Genomic DNA, 17,385 nt, shown 5'->3' on the forward strand with positions numbered 1-17,385 from the left:
AAATAAATAACCTTGCCCTTTAAAAAATTCTAAAAAATTATTTTATTCTTACCTACAAAAGTAGCAAAATTAAATGTTGAAATCATTGCACACAGCCAACAGTAAAATCACCCCCCCTAACTCAAAAGTTCTAGCTCCGTCCCTGGGGGAGGGGGATTTGAAACCTTGATTCACTTAAAACAGGAGAGCAAGCAATAGTAATATATTTCAAGACTCTTGGCCGCTTTTGAAAACCTTCTTTCCAACTTAAAGCAATATCCCGATTATAACAACTTTGTTGCTAATCATATTACCCATCAAGTCTTTCAAAATTACATTCGAGTTTTAGTCTACAGTTGCAATTGCTACATCTTCAAAAACATGTTTAAAGTACATTTTTCTTTCAATTTTAAGTCACAAATATGGATGACATTGCAATATAGCAGGCCTGCCCTCGTTGATGTAGTTGATTGTACAACTTGATCCCAAATCCATGAGCACTTGTGTGGAAGATAAGAATAATAAGAATTGCACTGTTGTTAGACCTATAGGAGAATTTCTGATACTTAAGTCAGCAATGCAAAGGTATGATATGTCATATGTACAAAAACAGTAATAAGGGTTTTTGGTTATGCAAATAGTGGAATGGTGACAATGCAAAACTTATATAGAGAAGGTAGAAGAGTAGTCCCTATGGTCAATAAGATCTCTTTGTATTTGGAAGTTATTAGGATTTAGTTAGAGGAGAAATTCTTGAAGATAGGATCTTAGAGGTACAACCTCACAATTTTTAGAATTTCTCTTGAGATAGTTGCTTGGACCATAGCCTACTCAACTCGGCATTGACATTACTTTAGGCCAGGCTCACACGTGTCACATCATTCCTGTGTCCATAGGATTTTTTTTTTTTTTTTTTTGGGTAAACATGGTTGCAAAAATCAGACTAGAACAAAAAACCAAAAAAGAGAATGAATTTTGGTTTAATGGTTAAGTTGAGCTTTGAATAGTTTTCAAGTCGTGGCATCATAAATCATAAATAACAAATATTGTAATAAAATATATATTTATTAACTTATTAACTTGTGAGCTTCATTACTCTTAAACTTATATCTTCATTTTAATTTAGGAGAGAGGTTTATAATAAAGCCTTGTTGAAATGGTAATGTAAACTAACAATATGAGACTTTTCCATCTCAAGAATAAAAGATAATAGCAATAACAAAATATGCATATTTAAATTCATTAAAAAAAAAAAACTAAATCTTCATGATAAAATAGTCTCCCTTTATATTAAAGACAAATGCAGAGATTTTTTATTAAGATAACAAATTGAAAGAAGTCTAATTCAGCCTTTTGAGGCCCACTCAATCTAGTCTAACTTAAAATTGGGCTTCCATAGAATTTGTCAAAACTCTATGGACCAAAACTCTTTGCTAACAACAGAAAAAGTCCAGAGTAAAGACCCAAAGAAGAAATGAAAAACAAAAGAGAAAGTATAGTCCAAATGAAAATTTCTTTCTGGAAAAGAATGGCTAGGTTGTGTGTGGGTCCACTAGTGGGCTTTTTTACACCCAACCATGACGGCCCATTGCTCTTTACCTGAAACGACGTCGTTTAGCTCTTCAAAGTTCCGACAATGACAAAAACGAAAATTAATTATCCTCGTCATCATCAATAGAAGTCAAGTCACAGCTTTCCTTGAATCTTTTTCTTTACTTCCTTGCCAAACCCAAAATCGAAATCTAAGTTTTCTTTCCCTTATAATAATATTAAATAAATAAAACCTGTGAATTAAACATTTTTGATTCTCTCTTTGATTTTTCTTTTTCCTTTGAAAACTTAAAATTTTCCCGGAAAACAAACTAGGCGAAGAAGATGTTAGAGAAGATCGGATTGCCTGCAAAGCCATCACTGAGAGGGAACACATGGGTGGTTGATGCTTCACACTGTCAGGGATGTAATTCTCAGTTCACTTTCATCAATCGCAAGGTTTTGTTTTTGTTTGACTTTCCCTATTCTTGTCTTTATCAATTTAATTTTTTTTTCTCTATGATCCCAACACCCAATTGATATTTTTTGATTAATTTGTATGTTTCTTCAAAACCCATATCGCAAAATTTGTTCTTTTGGTTGTAAAATGTGTACTTGACCATGATTAGGCTGAAAATGCTTTGGTTTGGGGTTTTTGTGTGTGTGTGTGTGTGTGGTGGTCTTAGGATACATTGGAATAATAGATTGTTTTTGGAGCAACACATGATTGTTATTATTTTTGGGAATTTGCAGTTTCAGTGGATGGGACTTATTAGTCTTGTATGCTTGCTTGCTGTTAATTTAAATTTGGAAAAGATTTGTTTATGGTTGTTTTAGATTAGGATGGATAAGTAGAGCCATGAAGGATTGGATTTTCTTTGATTGGTCAAATAAAGGCTTAAAATTGAGGATGATAGGGCAGTATAGAAGGGTTTGGTTTTTGTTTAGTAATTTGGAAATGAGTTTTGGCTCAAATGGCATTTCTTTCTCCTATTAGAATAGATAGAGGGTGAAGTCTCGGATTTGAAATTCATTTCATACTTGTAGCTTACCAATAGAAAAAAAGATTTTTGTGATGAATTTCTTGAAATTTTTTTTTACTCATTTTATGCTTGGGGGTCATTAAAATCTTTATTTTAAGTCGTTACTAGTTCTTGATGATTTGCATTCTGGATTTTCAGCATCACTGCCGAAGGTGTGGGGGCTTGTTTTGCAACAGTTGTACTCAGCAAAGAATGTTTTTACGTGGCCAAGGTGATTCACCTGTCCGCATATGTGAGCCTTGTAAGAAGCTTGAAGAGGCCACACGCTTTGAGATGCGACATGGGCACAAGGGCAGAGCTGGTAGAGGTATTTTTGTTGTTTTACTGTAGTTGGAGCTTCTTCTCCCCTCGGGCCCAAATGTGTTTAAAAAATTAAGTTCCTATTTCATCGCATAGCAGTGATACTCACTGGGTCATCAATTGCATGGCCTTGCATCATTCAAAGAAGTACATGCTCATTCCACCTCTTTGTTTATTTCGCGTAACCCCAAAATGCCCAATATTTTTTTGTCATTCTTTTTATAACTTATAAATTACTCGGGTTTATTTATTTATTTTTAAAGTTATCAACACTTTAAATCTCTTTGCAATTGAAATTGGTTCTATTATGACCTTCTGTATTACCTGAATACGTTATTGGTATCATTAATTTCTTATTAAAAAATAAAGTTTTGAAGCAATATATCAGAGTGATATACTTTGAAGAATTATTCTGCTGGCTATCAATTACAATAGACAAATCCAGTTGAGACAAGTTAAGCTGTTGCATTTGTACTTTCTTAAAACTCCGGGGAAGTGAGATCAGAAATTTGTTGGATGCTGTGCAAAATTCTTGTTTCCATTATGAAATTTATAAATATAGATATTTAAGTCGAGCACCTGCATATTAAGGATTGTTGTCAAAAAATGTATCATCTAGTTGAATTGTATGTCTCTGGGACAGATGTCTTATTTTTTTTCCTTTTTAGTAACGTCAGCAATCATTTTAATGCCAAATTTCTTATCTTTTAATATTTCACATAGTTATAGAACAAAATAGATATTTACTATAATTTTATAGCTCTATTCTCATTATTTTGGTACAGGCAGTTCAAAATTGACATCAAAGGATGAGGATGAAGTTCTGAACCAGATTCTAGGTAGTGCTAGAGAGGAATCTTTTTCGTCAGCACGGGAGTCAAACAGTGACTTGGTGTCCAGTATTCAAAGGACCACTAGCAGTGCATCCTGTTCGAATGCTCAAGAAGTTTCTACTCGGGATGGGGAAGGAGAAATAAATAGAAGTATATCTCTAGATGAGCCTAATCATTTAAAGAGTGAAATGGGATCTGCTAGTCCTGAGGAATTGCGTCAGCGAGCTTTGGAAGAAAAGAAGAAGCATAAAATTCTCAAAGGAGAAGGGAAATCAGAGGAAGCTCTAAGAGCTTTTAAGAGAGGGAAAGAGCTTGAGAGGCAAGCTGAGGCTTTGGAAATCTACTTAAGAAAAAGTCGTAAAAAGGTCTTGTCTTCTGGAAACATGGCTGATAGCCAGAATAAAGATGGTCCTAACGAATCTGGTAGAAAAAATACGATCATTCCTCGTGTTGGTAAAGAAAAGGACGACCTTGCTGCTGAACTCAGAGAACTGGGATGGTCTGATAAAGATCTCTTTGATGAAGGTAAAAAGTCTGTAAATTTGAGTTTGGAAGGTGAACTCTCTTCTCTTATTGGAGAAGTCTCTCAGAAGACTAATAAAGATAAGGGTGGTGGTGGCATTGACAAGACCGAGGTTGTTGCTCTTAAGAAAAAGGCACTTTTGTTGAAGCGTGAGGGGAAGCTAGCAGAAGCCAAGGAAGAATTGAAGCAAGCTAAAGTTTTAGAAAAACAACTTGAAGAACAGGAACTTTTGGCTGGAGCTGAAGAAGATTCTGATGATGAGCTCTCTGTACTAATCCGTAGTATGGACAATGATAAAGAAGAAATTTCTGTTCAATATGAGCGGGGGCATGGTTTAAATTTTGATCACCTAGTGGGTGCTTCTGATGACTTGATTGTTGATGGTAATCTTGAAGTGACGGATAAGGATATGGAGGACCCTGAAATAGCTGCTGCTTTGCAATCATTTGGTTGGACTGAGGAATCTATTCATCCTCAAAACATTTCACACCAATCTGTTCCCGTTGACAGGGAAGCGATGTTAAGTGAAATTCATTCTCTGAAAAGAGAGGCTCTTAATCAGAAAAGGGCAGGTAATGTGGCGGAGGCAATGACACAGCTTAAGAGGGCCAAGGAACTTGAGAGGGACCTTGAAAACTTTGACTCTCAAGAGGATGAATTTATTATACAGAATCCCAAAGTAATTCAGAAACATTCAACTTCTCTATCTGCTGATAAATTTTTGAACTCAACAAAGGTAGATGATGCAAATGTTAATGCAAGGAAAGATGTTGATCCCAAACTTGCACCAAAGAGTAGATTAACAATTCAGAAAGAGCTTCTGAGTTTGAAAAAGAAGGCTCTTGCTTTGAGAAGGGAAGGAAGATTGGATGAGGCAGAGGAAGAATTGAAGAAGGGTAGGGCTCTTGAGCTTCAACTTGAACAGATGGATGATAGTTTTGAGGTGAAGGCTACACGGGTTACTGTTGGTAGGAAAGACTCGGATTTTTCCTACAAACATACAGATATTAATAGAAATCTTCCACTTGGAGAAGGAGAAGGCGAAGATGATGTAACAGATCAAGATATGCTTGATCCAACATATCTATCAGTTCTAAAGAATTTAGGTTGGACTGATGAGGATAATGATTTTGCAAACTCTGCATCTAAACCTTCTAGGCAAGATGATAATCACTCTGTGCAGATAATTGAGCCTTCTTCAACTCAGTCCCCATCTAATACTCTAGTCAGAGCGTCTAGAAGTAAAGCTGAGCTCCAGAGGGAACTCTTAAACTTAAAGAGAAAAGCTCTTGCTTTGAGACGCCAAGGGAAGGCAGAGGAGGCAGAGGAGGTTCTGAGCAAGACTAAGGCATTAGAGGCTCAGATAGTGGAGATGGAAGCTCCAAAGAGAGAAGTTCAGATTGAATCTAATAGGTCTACAGACGAAAACTTCAAGACCCTTGAGGGGAGTTCATTGGAAGAAGTTGCTGAAGTGCACGTTACAGAAAAAGATATGCATGACCCAGCAACACTCTCAGTTCTAAAGAATCTTGGATGGAATGATGAAGAACTTGCACCTGTAACCATGCAAGAAATACGTAAACAAGTTTCTGTCAGTACTCATACTGCAGATCCATCTGTAATTGAATCCTCTTTTGACACTCCTATTGCAGCAGCACCTAGAAATAAGGGAGAAATCCAAAGGGAACTTTTGGGTTTAAAAAGAAAGGCCCTTGCTCTTAGACACAAGGGAGAAACAGAACAGGCAGACAAAACATTGAGGATGGCTAAGGTTTTAGAGGCCCAGGTAGAAGTTTTGGAAGCCGCAAAGAAGGAACCTCTTATTAATGTGATCGAGGATAAAAGGCCTGAGCCTTTTGAATTATTGGTAACTCATGAAAAGCATGGGAAATCAAAAGATACATTCGAAGTGAATAAAGGGTCAGCCCCAGCAGCAGAGATTACAAACAAACAAGTTGTTGAGTCATCAATGGGTTTAGGAAGATTGGAAAGTGACACAGTTAATCCTCCTTTGAGGAATGCTGATGTTTCAATTTCCCTAATCTCTCAGTTCACTGAGGAAAATAGTTCATCTTCTGTAAAATTGGGTACTCCAGGTGAAATTAGTCCTCCAGAAAATACCAAAACAGAAGGTGCTGATTACATTCCTCCACCTGGACATTCTGTAAACTTGATGGATCTGCTGACTGGTGATGATTGGAGTTATTCTCACAAGCCTGATGAAAAGCAAGAGAAGAAATTAAATTTTGGTTCTGACAATTGGTCTACTACTAGTTCCACTACCCATTTGGGGTCTCTGACAAGTGCCAAAGGAGATCTGGGATGGAAGGACAATGTTACAACTGAGAAAAAAGAAATGGTGCATGCTGATGAGAAGCCAAATATATATAATGCAAGTTCAGTTCAGGGACTTACTTCTCAGAAGAATGACAGCTCCCTTCATCAAGAAATTTTGGCTCATAAGAGGAAAGCAGTTGCCCTAAAGAGAGAAGGGAAGTTGACAGAAGCTCGAGAGGAACTTCGTAAGGCAAAGTTGCTTGAGAAGAGTCTTGAGGAGGACAATTCCCAGCCAAAAACTGCTCCTAGTGATGTGTCTAAATCTAACATTCATTCCGTTGGAAAAAAGGATCATGGTACATCAAATTTGGCTCCGAAACCATTGTCCAGTCGCGACCGTTTCAAATTGCAACAGGAATCTCTTGGCCACAAGCGTCGAGCTTTAAAGCTGCGAAGGGAGGGTTTTACAGAGGAAGCAGAAGCTGAGTTCGAGTTAGCCAAGGCACTTGAGACCCAGTTGGAGGAGTTGGCTGAGTCTTCTGGGAGTAAATCAGAAACGGTAGATGATGTGGTTGTTGAGGATCTTCTCGATCCTCAACTGTTATCTGCCTTAAAAGCAATTGGACTAGAAGACGCTAATATGGCAGAAGCACGCGTCCCGGAAAGAAAAGAACCTTCGAAACCCAATGTTGGTAAAAGTGAAATCTCTACTCTAGAGAGAACTCAACTGGAAGAACGGATCAAGGCAGAGAAGGTAAAGGCAGTAAACTTGAAACGTTCAGGAAAGCAAGCTGAGGCCATAGATGCTCTTCGGCGTGCCAAACTTTTTGAAAAGAAGCTGTCGGCTTTACAATGAAGAAATAAGGATATTCCATTTTGAAGTTGAGAAATTCTACTGTAAGCTTGTATGATTCTGCAGGTGAGGTTGCTATTGGAAAATAACTTCAAAGCAGGATGAGATGGAAGATATTTATGAATCTTCTCTTCCATTGTTTGATTGTATTGCAAATTTAGGTTGATGAATGGTAGATGAAAACTGTATAATCACTTATAAAGAAAACAATTTTTGCTTGAAAGTTGAAGATGTGTTTTTTAGCAGGTTCTTGCTAAACCTCTCTGTGGTTTCTTTTGTTTTATTGTCTTGAGAGAAAAGGTATAAGGTACCATAATTTTGTTCAAATTTGTCGAAAAAGAGAGTTCTGAATTTTATTTTAATCATTATTATTATACAAAATCAAGGACTTTGACCTCTATGTTAAACTTTGAAACATGGTATTTCATTTTGCTTGGAGCATTTGGTGGTGCTCGTCCATAAGAAATGGTAAAGTTGTTTTATTTTGTCAATTTAGGATATCAGTTACCCATTTTTGTCATTGACTTCTCATGCCAATTTCTGATAGTCAAATGGTTTATATATATATATATATATATATATATATATATATGTATTAAGACCAAAAAAAAAGGGTTAAGACCTTTTTTATTAGTCTGGCTTGTTCATATAATTAAATTCTTTGTACTTGGATAAGTTCTTGGGCTCTAATTTCTAAAAGAACTCAACCAGCCTGAACCCAAAGTAATCTCAGCCTAGCAAACTTTGGGCTGAATGAACGATTTCGGTTGTCTCAGCCCAATTTGACAGTCCAAACTCCAAACTCCAACCAGCTGGCATAGGTACAACGGCACGACCAAAACACAAGCTGATATAGCAGCGAAGAGCATTGCAATCAACCAAATCTATTTATAATTGTTAGAAGGCGAAAAACCCATTTTTGTTCCTACATTTTCACGCGATTTTCACTTTGGTCCTTATCTTTTATTTTTACCGTTTTTAGTCATTGTTTTGAAAAACGCGTTCCGTTTTAGTCTTTACCGTTACTCATTTAACAAAAATGTCCTATGTGGCAAATGGTCCAACAGTAAATGCTGATGTGTCTATTAAAATAATATTAAAAAAAATTATTTACATTTTTAAAAATGCCACCTCAGCAATTTAATTTTAAAAAAAGCCACGTCAGGTAAAGATAATATAAAAATTTCTAACCTAATTATTATTTTTTTAAAAAGAAAAGAAATTAGTTAAATTATTTTTTTTCTTTTTTTTGGAAGAACATGAAGAACTCAGATCTATGTGTTCTTCATTTTCTTGGTTCATATTGTTAAAATTCTCCTTCAATCAAAATAAACCTAAACCACCAACCACCAGGTTCTCTCTCATCCTCTGGTTCTCTTTTCCCATAAACCACTAAAGCCAACGAGCCACTCATCACTCTCAGGTTCGTTGACATGATTTGTCTCTAGTGCCGCCGCTACTCCTCGACAACTCAACCTCCATCGACGTAGACTCATCCACCGATTCTCGGTTAGATTTTTTTAATAGCTACATTGGTTTTTTGGCTGGTTTGTGGGTTGTGGTGGGTAGCTGGGTTTGTGGGTTGTAGTGGGTGGCTAGTGGCTAGGTCTGTGGGTTGCGGTTGGTAGCTGGGTTTTTGGGTGGCTGTGGTTGGGTTTGTGGGTTGTGATGGGTGGCTGAGATTTGGGGTGGGTTATTCATGGCTTTTCACTGTGGGTTCTTCATGAATTTTCTGGTAAATTGTTGTGGGTGATTCACGCTTTTCACTTTGGGTTCTCTTCTTCTAAAAAAAATATTGGTAAGGTAATTCTCGGTTTGAGTTTTGGGAAGGATAATTTATGGTTTGATTCAGGGGTTGGGTTTTGTTTGTCATTTGAGTTTGTTCGTTGAGAATTTTTGAGTTTGGGTTTATTTTTATTGATGGAAATTTTATACATTTTTTTTTTTTGGGGTTTTGGAAGAACACATAGTTATGAGTTCATCATGTTCTTCCAAAAAAAAGAAAAAAAAATTAATTTAACTAATTTCTTTTCTTTTTTTAAAAAAATAATTAGGTTAGAAATTTTTATATTATTTTTATTTGACGTGACTTTTTTTAAAATTAAATTGCTGAGGTGGCATTTTTAAAAATGTAAATAATTTTTTAAATATTATTTTAATAGATACGTCAGCATTTACTATTGGACCGTTTGCCACGTAGGATATTTCTATTAAATGAGTAACGGTAAGGACTAAAACGGAACACGTTTTTCAAAACAATGACTAAAAGCGGTGAAAATAAAAGATAGGGATCAAAGTGGGAATCGCGTGAAAATATAAGAACGAAAATGGGTTTTTCGCCTTGTTAGAAATGTACAAAGGGACACACTCCATAGACCAAACTCGCATAATAACCACACAACTGGTTTATGAGATTTTCACGGTATCTTATGGGCAGGGGTGTACTCAGGAATTTTTATTTGGGGGTTGATTTGTTGTAATTTTTTTTAATAGAATCTCTACAACAAAAATTATAGATTAATACAATAATCATAATTCAAAAATCTATTGAATACAAAATTATCAACTTTGATATATCAACATATTCTCAACAATTATTTAGTTCACTATAGATATATACAAAAATTTTCACTATTATTTTAAAAACTATCAACCCATCATTATTTGTAATATTGAAAATTTCCTATATTTTAATTTTTAATGAATTATTTATCACCTAATTTCAAAAAAAAAAAAAAAAATCAACTTAAAAAAAATGATGACATAGAGAGATAAAATATATTATAATATAGCAATACAAAAATTGAACAACAAAATCTTGATAAGCGGAACATATTCATTACACTAATTAATTAGAAAGCCAAAAACTCATATGGTAAGATTCATATTATAATAAATAAATTATAAAAAGAAATAAAACCATATGACCATTATCATATGTATAACAAAACTTAAATCTAAATGCCCATATGGTTGAGGTTATTTGGTTGGGTTGAAAAGAGAGTTAACGTGTTGTCTTGAGAGAGGGCAGTGTAGGCTGGCAGAAGTAGGGAGAATAACTAAAGGTAGCTTCTTGTGATTGAGAAAGATGGAAAAAAGGTAAATTTTTGTTTGAAGAAATGATTAAATGATGCTCTTTTGAAATAGTATGTTATTATCCATTGCGTTTGCAACAAATCATTTGGACAATTGGGGGGCTAGCTAGTATATTATTTAACTCTTTGGGCAATATATCCATTGGACTGTTGAGATCCTAGGAGTTAATTTAGGGGGAGGGGGGGGGGGGGGGTCATATTTTTTGAAGGGGCCCATTGCCTATTACTTCCTTGTTGGATCAGACCTATAGCCTAAAATTACCGTAACAATAAAAGAAAATTAAAATTTTGGGTGTCCATGGCCTCCAAGCAATAAGGTAGCTCCGCCTCTGCTTGTGGGCATAGAGTGGAATAATTTGGTCAAAGCCTAAAGCACCATTTTCTTATATAAAAAAAAAAAAGAAAAAAAAGAAAAAAAAATCATTGCATAATAACTTGTACTGGTCAATTAACAATGATCTTAGTCCAATTAATTATTAGCACATTGACATTTTCGAGTTCATGTCATCAATTATGTCTTTCTCAAGAGTTACCTGCTTATTGTTTTTTTGTAGATAATAGCCTATTATTTTGTTAGGAAAATATGGGAGATCTTCAAGTTATCCAAAACTTACTGATTTTGTATGAACATGCATTGCGGCAACAAGTCAGTAGAGGGAAGACGATAGTGTTTTTCAGTAAAGCTGTTTTATAGGAAAGGAAGCTAGAGGTTATGAATTTTTAGGGGTGGTTGAAATAAGAGAATATGAAAAGTGCCTTGGCCTCCTAGCTATGGTAGGAAGAAATAAAAAGGCAAGTTTGGTCTATATAAAAGAACGGGTTTGGAATAAGCTCTAAGGATGGAAAGAGAAGCTATTGTCCCAAGTAAGCAGAAAAGTTCTGCTTAAAGCGGTGGTACAAGCTATACCAACATTCGCTATGAAATTTTTTAAACTTCTAGTGGGTCTTTGCCATGATATTGAAATGATGACTAGAAAAATTTGGTGGGGACAAAGGGGTGAACAAAGAAAAATCCATTGGAAGAAATTGGAGACTCTTTGTCAACCAAAAACTCAAGGAGGGATGGGTTTTAAAGATTTGGTGAAATTTAATGGGGTGATGTTAGCAAAACAAGTTTGGTGGTTGTGGAATGACAAATCTTCACTATTGTACCGAGTTTTTAAGGCGAAATATTTCCCTACTAGGTCTACTTTTGATGCTAAGGTGTTATCTGGCTAATATGCAAGATAGAGTACATTAAAAGCTATAAGGGTCATTGAGAATGGGATGTGGTGGAGGATTGGGGATGGGAAAATTGATGTGCATTGATAATAGCTTAATTTTGCATATTTATATCATTATTAGAAAGCATTATCATTCTTATTTTGAGTTAATTCATGCATTTTATATTTGGTTTTGGAATAATGCTGAATAATCAATTTTGTGCTTAATTGAATTTTATTGCGTGAATTTGTCTTTTGTAGGAGAATGGAATTAAATAAGTGAATTTGTGCAAAAAAGAAAGCTAATGGACTTTACTTTTACAAGGGCTATGATGAAGCTAAAGAAGGCCAACCCAATTAAATTTAAGTCTAATTGGAGGAAGGAATCAAAGGAAATTTGCACCAAATCTAAGTCCAATTCTGATTAGGATTCCAGCCCGCATAGTAGTTAGTATTTTTGGCATAACTTTTGGCTCAGCCGTCCAATCGAGATGATTGTACTTGGGCTTGAAATTTAACTTAAAGGGCTACAACTTAATAGTTTACCAAAAGTCCTAATTCTAAAGTTAAATGGGCCAAAATCATTGGTTAAGTGAAGCCTAAAAATTTGGGATTTTCTCCAAACGAGAATTCAACATATAATAGGATTCCTTGACCTATTTAAAGGCTCTTTAGGGTAAAATTCAGGGAGGCTAGTGCTAGGGCTGGGATGAAAAACAGAAAATTGGAGCAAGAGGCTAGTGCTAGGGCTGGGATGAAAAACTATTTCTTTCTCTATTTTATTTGTCTAGTTTAATGTTTACTATTTTATTCTTGTGTTTTATTTCAATTACCATGAGTAGCCAAATTTATAATTAGGGTTGAGGATGAAACCTTGTTAAGGATTATCAGTAATATTTATGTGATTTGATTTTTCCCACAATAGTTGTTCTTTAATGATTTAAATTGTTCTTGCTTCCTATCAATTGACTAAGATGGGATTCTAAATATGAGTTCAATCATATTTTTCTCATGATTTAGGATTTGTCTTAATTAATTGAATGCTTGGTTTTTTATTTCTTGATTTTAAAATTGGATATCTCTTGTGATTTGTTTGGCTATGGATACAATTGATGATTTGATTTTATACCTAGGAAGCGAAGAAGAGCACGCTTTAGATATTTAAATAAAAGTTTTAATGATAATATTTTCCATGATAGCAAGATTGATTTCTAGATTATCATGTAGTGGTTAGGAAAAATTAACGATCATAAATATATGTTGATATGAATTAACAAGGCGGATTCCAAAACCTTAATTCCTCTCTCTAGATTGTTTACATTTCTTTACTACATTATATTATATCTTTGCTTAGTTTAATTATTTGTTTAGTTTATTTAATTTCAAAACAACCAATTTTTATTAAACTAGATTAGGATTAATTTGGTTAAGATTTGATTAATTTTCCTACGTTCATTCAAGTCCTTGTGAGTTCAACTTCGTTCTTGTCAAACTATACTTCGGTACGGTTCATTCACTTGCGAGTACTTTAAAATTTCACAACAAAAACTATAAGAATTTATGAAGATTTTTGGTTGCCTAGCAACTTAGCATCAAAGATTGTTTCACGTTGTGGTATCCTTCTTGAAGATGCAACTCTTTCTGAGTTGTTTAATATGGATAGAGGCAACTAGAATTCTCAGCAAATCGAATATTTGTTCTTCCCTTTGAAGTGAAAACTTCTATAACAGAAACTTTGAGATGAAAGAAAAACACACACACACACACACACACACACACACACACAGATGGAAAACAACTCCTCAAGTATTATTCACTGAATACTTCCACAATACTATTACAATGGAGGCTACAACCTATATATATATATATATATATACATACATACAGAGTAAGAGAGAGAGAGTATGAGGGAGATTGGTAATTGCCTCACATGTGCTCTAACAGATTCACACACGTACACTACTAGAAATAACAAACTGACAGTTCAATAACATTACACACACAGAAACGACACTATTTCCTTTAATGAGAAAACAACTACAATGTACACAAAATGGCACCATTCCTTTTAATGAGAAACGATGATGTTTTGTTTTAACTTTCCTTTATGTTTTCCCAACCTTATACATGATAGCGTTTTGATAGAAGTAGCCGTTGGAGCTTCTTCTTCTTCTTCATGATTTGAATCTTCTGGACCTTTAGAACTAGAAGTACTGCCATGGCTTTCATCCCCCCTCAAACAAATGGGGAATTTCCACATGAGTTTGGAGGTAAGCCAGTTAAACCAAGGAGAAGGAAGGCCTTTAGTAAACAGATCAGCTATTTGATCATGGGCGGAGATGAACTTAATCAACACATCACGCTTGAGGACCTTCTCATGAACAAAATGATAGTCAACTTCAAAGTGTTTGGTACGAGCATGAAATACAGGATTAGTGGCAATAGTTAGAGCACTAACATTATCACACTAGAGAAAAGGAGGATGAGGAAGGAAAAGACCAAAATCACGAAGAAGCATTCTGATCCAATACAACTCAGTAGTAGTTGAAGCCAAGGCATGGTATTTAGCCTCAGGTAATGAACGAGAAACAGTGCCTTGTTTCTTGGCAGACCAAGAGATAGGAGAATTGCCAAAGAAAAGCACCATACTAGTGAGGGATCGCCTATCCATAGGGTCCCCAGCTCAATCAGAATCACTTTAATCAGACAAAGAAATAGGACCAGGAGTAAAGGCAATTCCAAAATGCAATGTGCCTTGAAGGTATCTAAGAATACGTTTGGCTGCCTGAAGATGATTATGAGTAGGGGTACTCATATATTGACATGCTTGTTGAATCGCAATTGATAGATCTAGCCTTGTAAAGGTAAGATATTGTAAGGCACAAACCAAGCTCCTATAGAATGCAGGGTTAGATAACAATGGACTATCATTAGGTAGAAGATGAGAATTAGGAGAGGAAGGAGTTTTTCATGGCTTACAATCAGTCATGCCAAACTTCTTAAGGAGATTAGAGGCATACTTGGTTTGATGAAAAAATAAACCAAAAGAAGTGTAATCAATTTGCAGTCCAAGAAAGTAATGAAGTAATCCAAGATCTTTGAGAACAAAATCAACCCCCAACAGCTTGATATCAGAAGAGACAAAACTATATTTGTTGCCTGTGATGATTATATCATCTGCATATAGCAACAGAAAGACAATTGAAGAGCCATGCCTCAAAATGAAGAGATTACCATCTGCAGCAGAAGCACAAAAGCCAATGTGAAGCAATTGAGAAGTAAAACTCTCAAACCAAGCTCTAGGGGCTTGTTTGATACCATAAAGAGCCTTGTGAAGAAGGCAGCCATGCTTAGGGAATGCAGGATCAACATAGCCTTGAGGCTGAGCTATATAAACTTCTTCTTTAAGAACACCATGCAAAAATGCATTACTAACATCTAACTGGCTCAATTCCCAACCAAACTGCACAACCAAAGCTAAAAGAGTCCTAACAGTAGCAGGCTTCACCACAGGACTAAAAGTCTCATCATAATCTATGCCATATTGCTGAAGATACCCCCTTGCAACCAACCTAGCTTTATACCTTGCTATAGAGCCATCACTGTGCTTTTTCAACTTATAAACCCATTTGCAAGTGACCACATCTTTATGAGGAGGAAGAGGTACTAAAGACCATGTATATTGCTTCTTTAAAGACTGAAACTCAGCATCCATAGCAGCCACCCATTAAGGGTGTTTAGAGGCAATAGTGAAAGAAGGGGGTTTTGTGATGGTGTAATCAGCTTGAACCTACATAACTCTAGGCTTATAGATACCATGCTTTGACCTAGTGAGCATAGGATGAGAATTAATGGAGATAGGAACAAGGGCAGTAGAGTCAGATACACTAGGAGCAGTCAGTGAGGAAAATGAAGAATTAATAGGAGCAGAAATAGGTAAGGAAGTAGAAGAGGGAGTATGAAAAGATGAAGGAACAACCAAAGGAGGAGGAACAACAGGAATGGGATGGGATGGAGAAAGAAAAGAAGGAAGAAGGGAAGATGTGAGATCAATCTGAGACAAAGAAATAGAAGAAAATACAAGCTTTAAGGTAGAAAGTAAAATTTTAGAGCTTGGATGCTTAAGTTTGTGATGCCATAGCAAAATGTGATGTGGTTTGACAGTAACAAATGTAGGATTCTAAATAGAATTGAAGCAGGAGGTTGAAGACAGATTAGGATTAGATGGAGGGGTAAACTCCATCTTTACTCAACCCTGCATAGAGGATCTTCCCTGTGGGTAAATCCTGAATTAAGAACTTATGCGCATCAAAATGACAAAAAGCATTATTTTGAAGGCAAAGTTTATGAACAAATAGAAGATTTGAAGCAAGGTCAGGCACTCTTAAAATGTTATCAAGTCTAAAGTTATAAGTTAGGGTTTGAAGCTCACCATTACCAATGTGAGTGACTGACAGTTCTTGACCATTTCCAACTGTGACAGTCTCAGATCCTTGAACTGGTTGTTGCAGAAGAGAGAGTCGTGATAGGTTAGGAGTCACATGGTTTGAGCAACCTGTGTCAGTGAGCCAAGCATTGGAAGCTTGAACTTGAGCAGCATTAGCCACCATAGAGGCAAGCTTTGCAGGTGGATGCCTCCCTTGATATGTGAAATCCATTCTATGGTAACAATCAAGAGCTGATCACTTTTGCCACAGATCTGACAGATAAGCCTGTTTGATTGACCTGGATTCTGATTAGATGATTGCTTAGCTTGATTGAAAGTCTGAAATTGAGGAGAAAACCTTGAATTGCCTGAAGTGAAATTCTAAAACTGATTAGGATTGGAATAACTACTACCACCATAGTGAGAACCTCCAGAATTATGATTATTACCACGACCTCTTCCTCTCTAATTATTATTCCTACCTCCTCTTCTTTGTTGAAAGCCTTGAGAATGAAATTTTGCAACCACAGCCATAGAAGCTGAATCAACTGTATTAGATCTCTTTTCGATTACTCTCTCTTCAGCATTGAGCAAAGCATTCAACTCCTCAACTGATAATACATCACTTCTAGTCCTAATTGCTGAACCAAAAGAATCATATTCAAAGGGAAGACCATCAAGAATGATGTGAAAAAGCTCCTCATCATCCATAAACACAGAAACAGCAGCCAATCTATCTTTGGCTTGCTTAATTTTCTGAAAATATCCATAAATGGAATCAATACCTTTCTTAATTGCATTCAACTCATTTCGCAAGCTCATAACATGAGACCTTGAGATAGATGCAAATCTCTTCTCTAACACTCTCCAAACTCCTCTAGCAGCTGCCCAATTGTAAGAGTAAGAATTGCAAGAGAAAGAGTAGAATTCAAGAAGGTGAACATTGCTTGTTCACAATTCTTCCAAGCTATGAAAGCTGGATTAACCTTAGTAGTGAAATTACTAGATGAATCTTTAAGAAATCTATCTGGAGTAGTGATTGAATCATCAAGAACATCAATCATTGAATAGGTATCAAGAATTACCTCAATTTGATGTTTCCACACTATGTAGTTTCCATAATCGAGCTTCACAGTCATCATGGATGACATATTTGACAACAACAATAGTGAAGTATTCACTGGTAAACTCGCAATAGCCATAGCAGGCAGAGTAGTTGAAGCAGATGCTGAAGAAGACGAACCAGAGGGAGTAGAAGCCATTGAAATGGATCAATACTCTGATACCATGAAAACTTCTATAATAGAAACTTTGAGAAGAA

At 35.7% G+C, this 17,385-nt stretch overlaps 1 protein-coding gene across 1 annotated transcript; it reads left to right on the top strand.

Annotated features, from left to right (window-relative positions):
* The first annotated feature begins 1,688 nt into the window (after positions 1–1,688).
* LOC115989053 lies at positions 1,689–7,596 on the top strand. The gene is made up of 3 exons (XM_031112711.1): positions 1,689–1,968; positions 2,691–2,859; positions 3,638–7,596. Exons 1-3 carry the CDS (start codon positions 1,855–1,857, stop codon positions 7,339–7,341), a joined length of 3,987 nt encoding a protein of 1,328 aa, XP_030968571.1. The 5' UTR covers positions 1,689–1,854; the 3' UTR covers positions 7,342–7,596.
* The last annotated feature ends 9,789 nt before the right edge of the window (positions 7,597–17,385 follow it).

This window comes from Quercus lobata, chromosome 5, assembly GCF_001633185.2.
Source record: "Quercus lobata isolate SW786 chromosome 5, ValleyOak3.0 Primary Assembly, whole genome shotgun sequence".
NCBI classification, from domain to species: Eukaryota; Viridiplantae; Streptophyta; class Magnoliopsida; order Fagales; family Fagaceae; genus Quercus; species Quercus lobata.

Coding starts and splice junctions, on each gene's coding strand:
- LOC115989053 (XM_031112711.1), top strand. CDS start 1,855: ATGTTAGAGAAGATCGGATTGCCTGCAAAGCCATCACTGAGAGGGAAC. Junction 1,969..2,690: donor TCACTTTCATCAATCGCAAG/GTTTTGTTTTTG, acceptor CTGGATTTTCAG/CATCACTGCCGAAGGTGTGG. Junction 2,860..3,637: donor CAAGGGCAGAGCTGGTAGAG/GTATTTTTGTTG, acceptor ATTTTGGTACAG/GCAGTTCAAAATTGACATCA.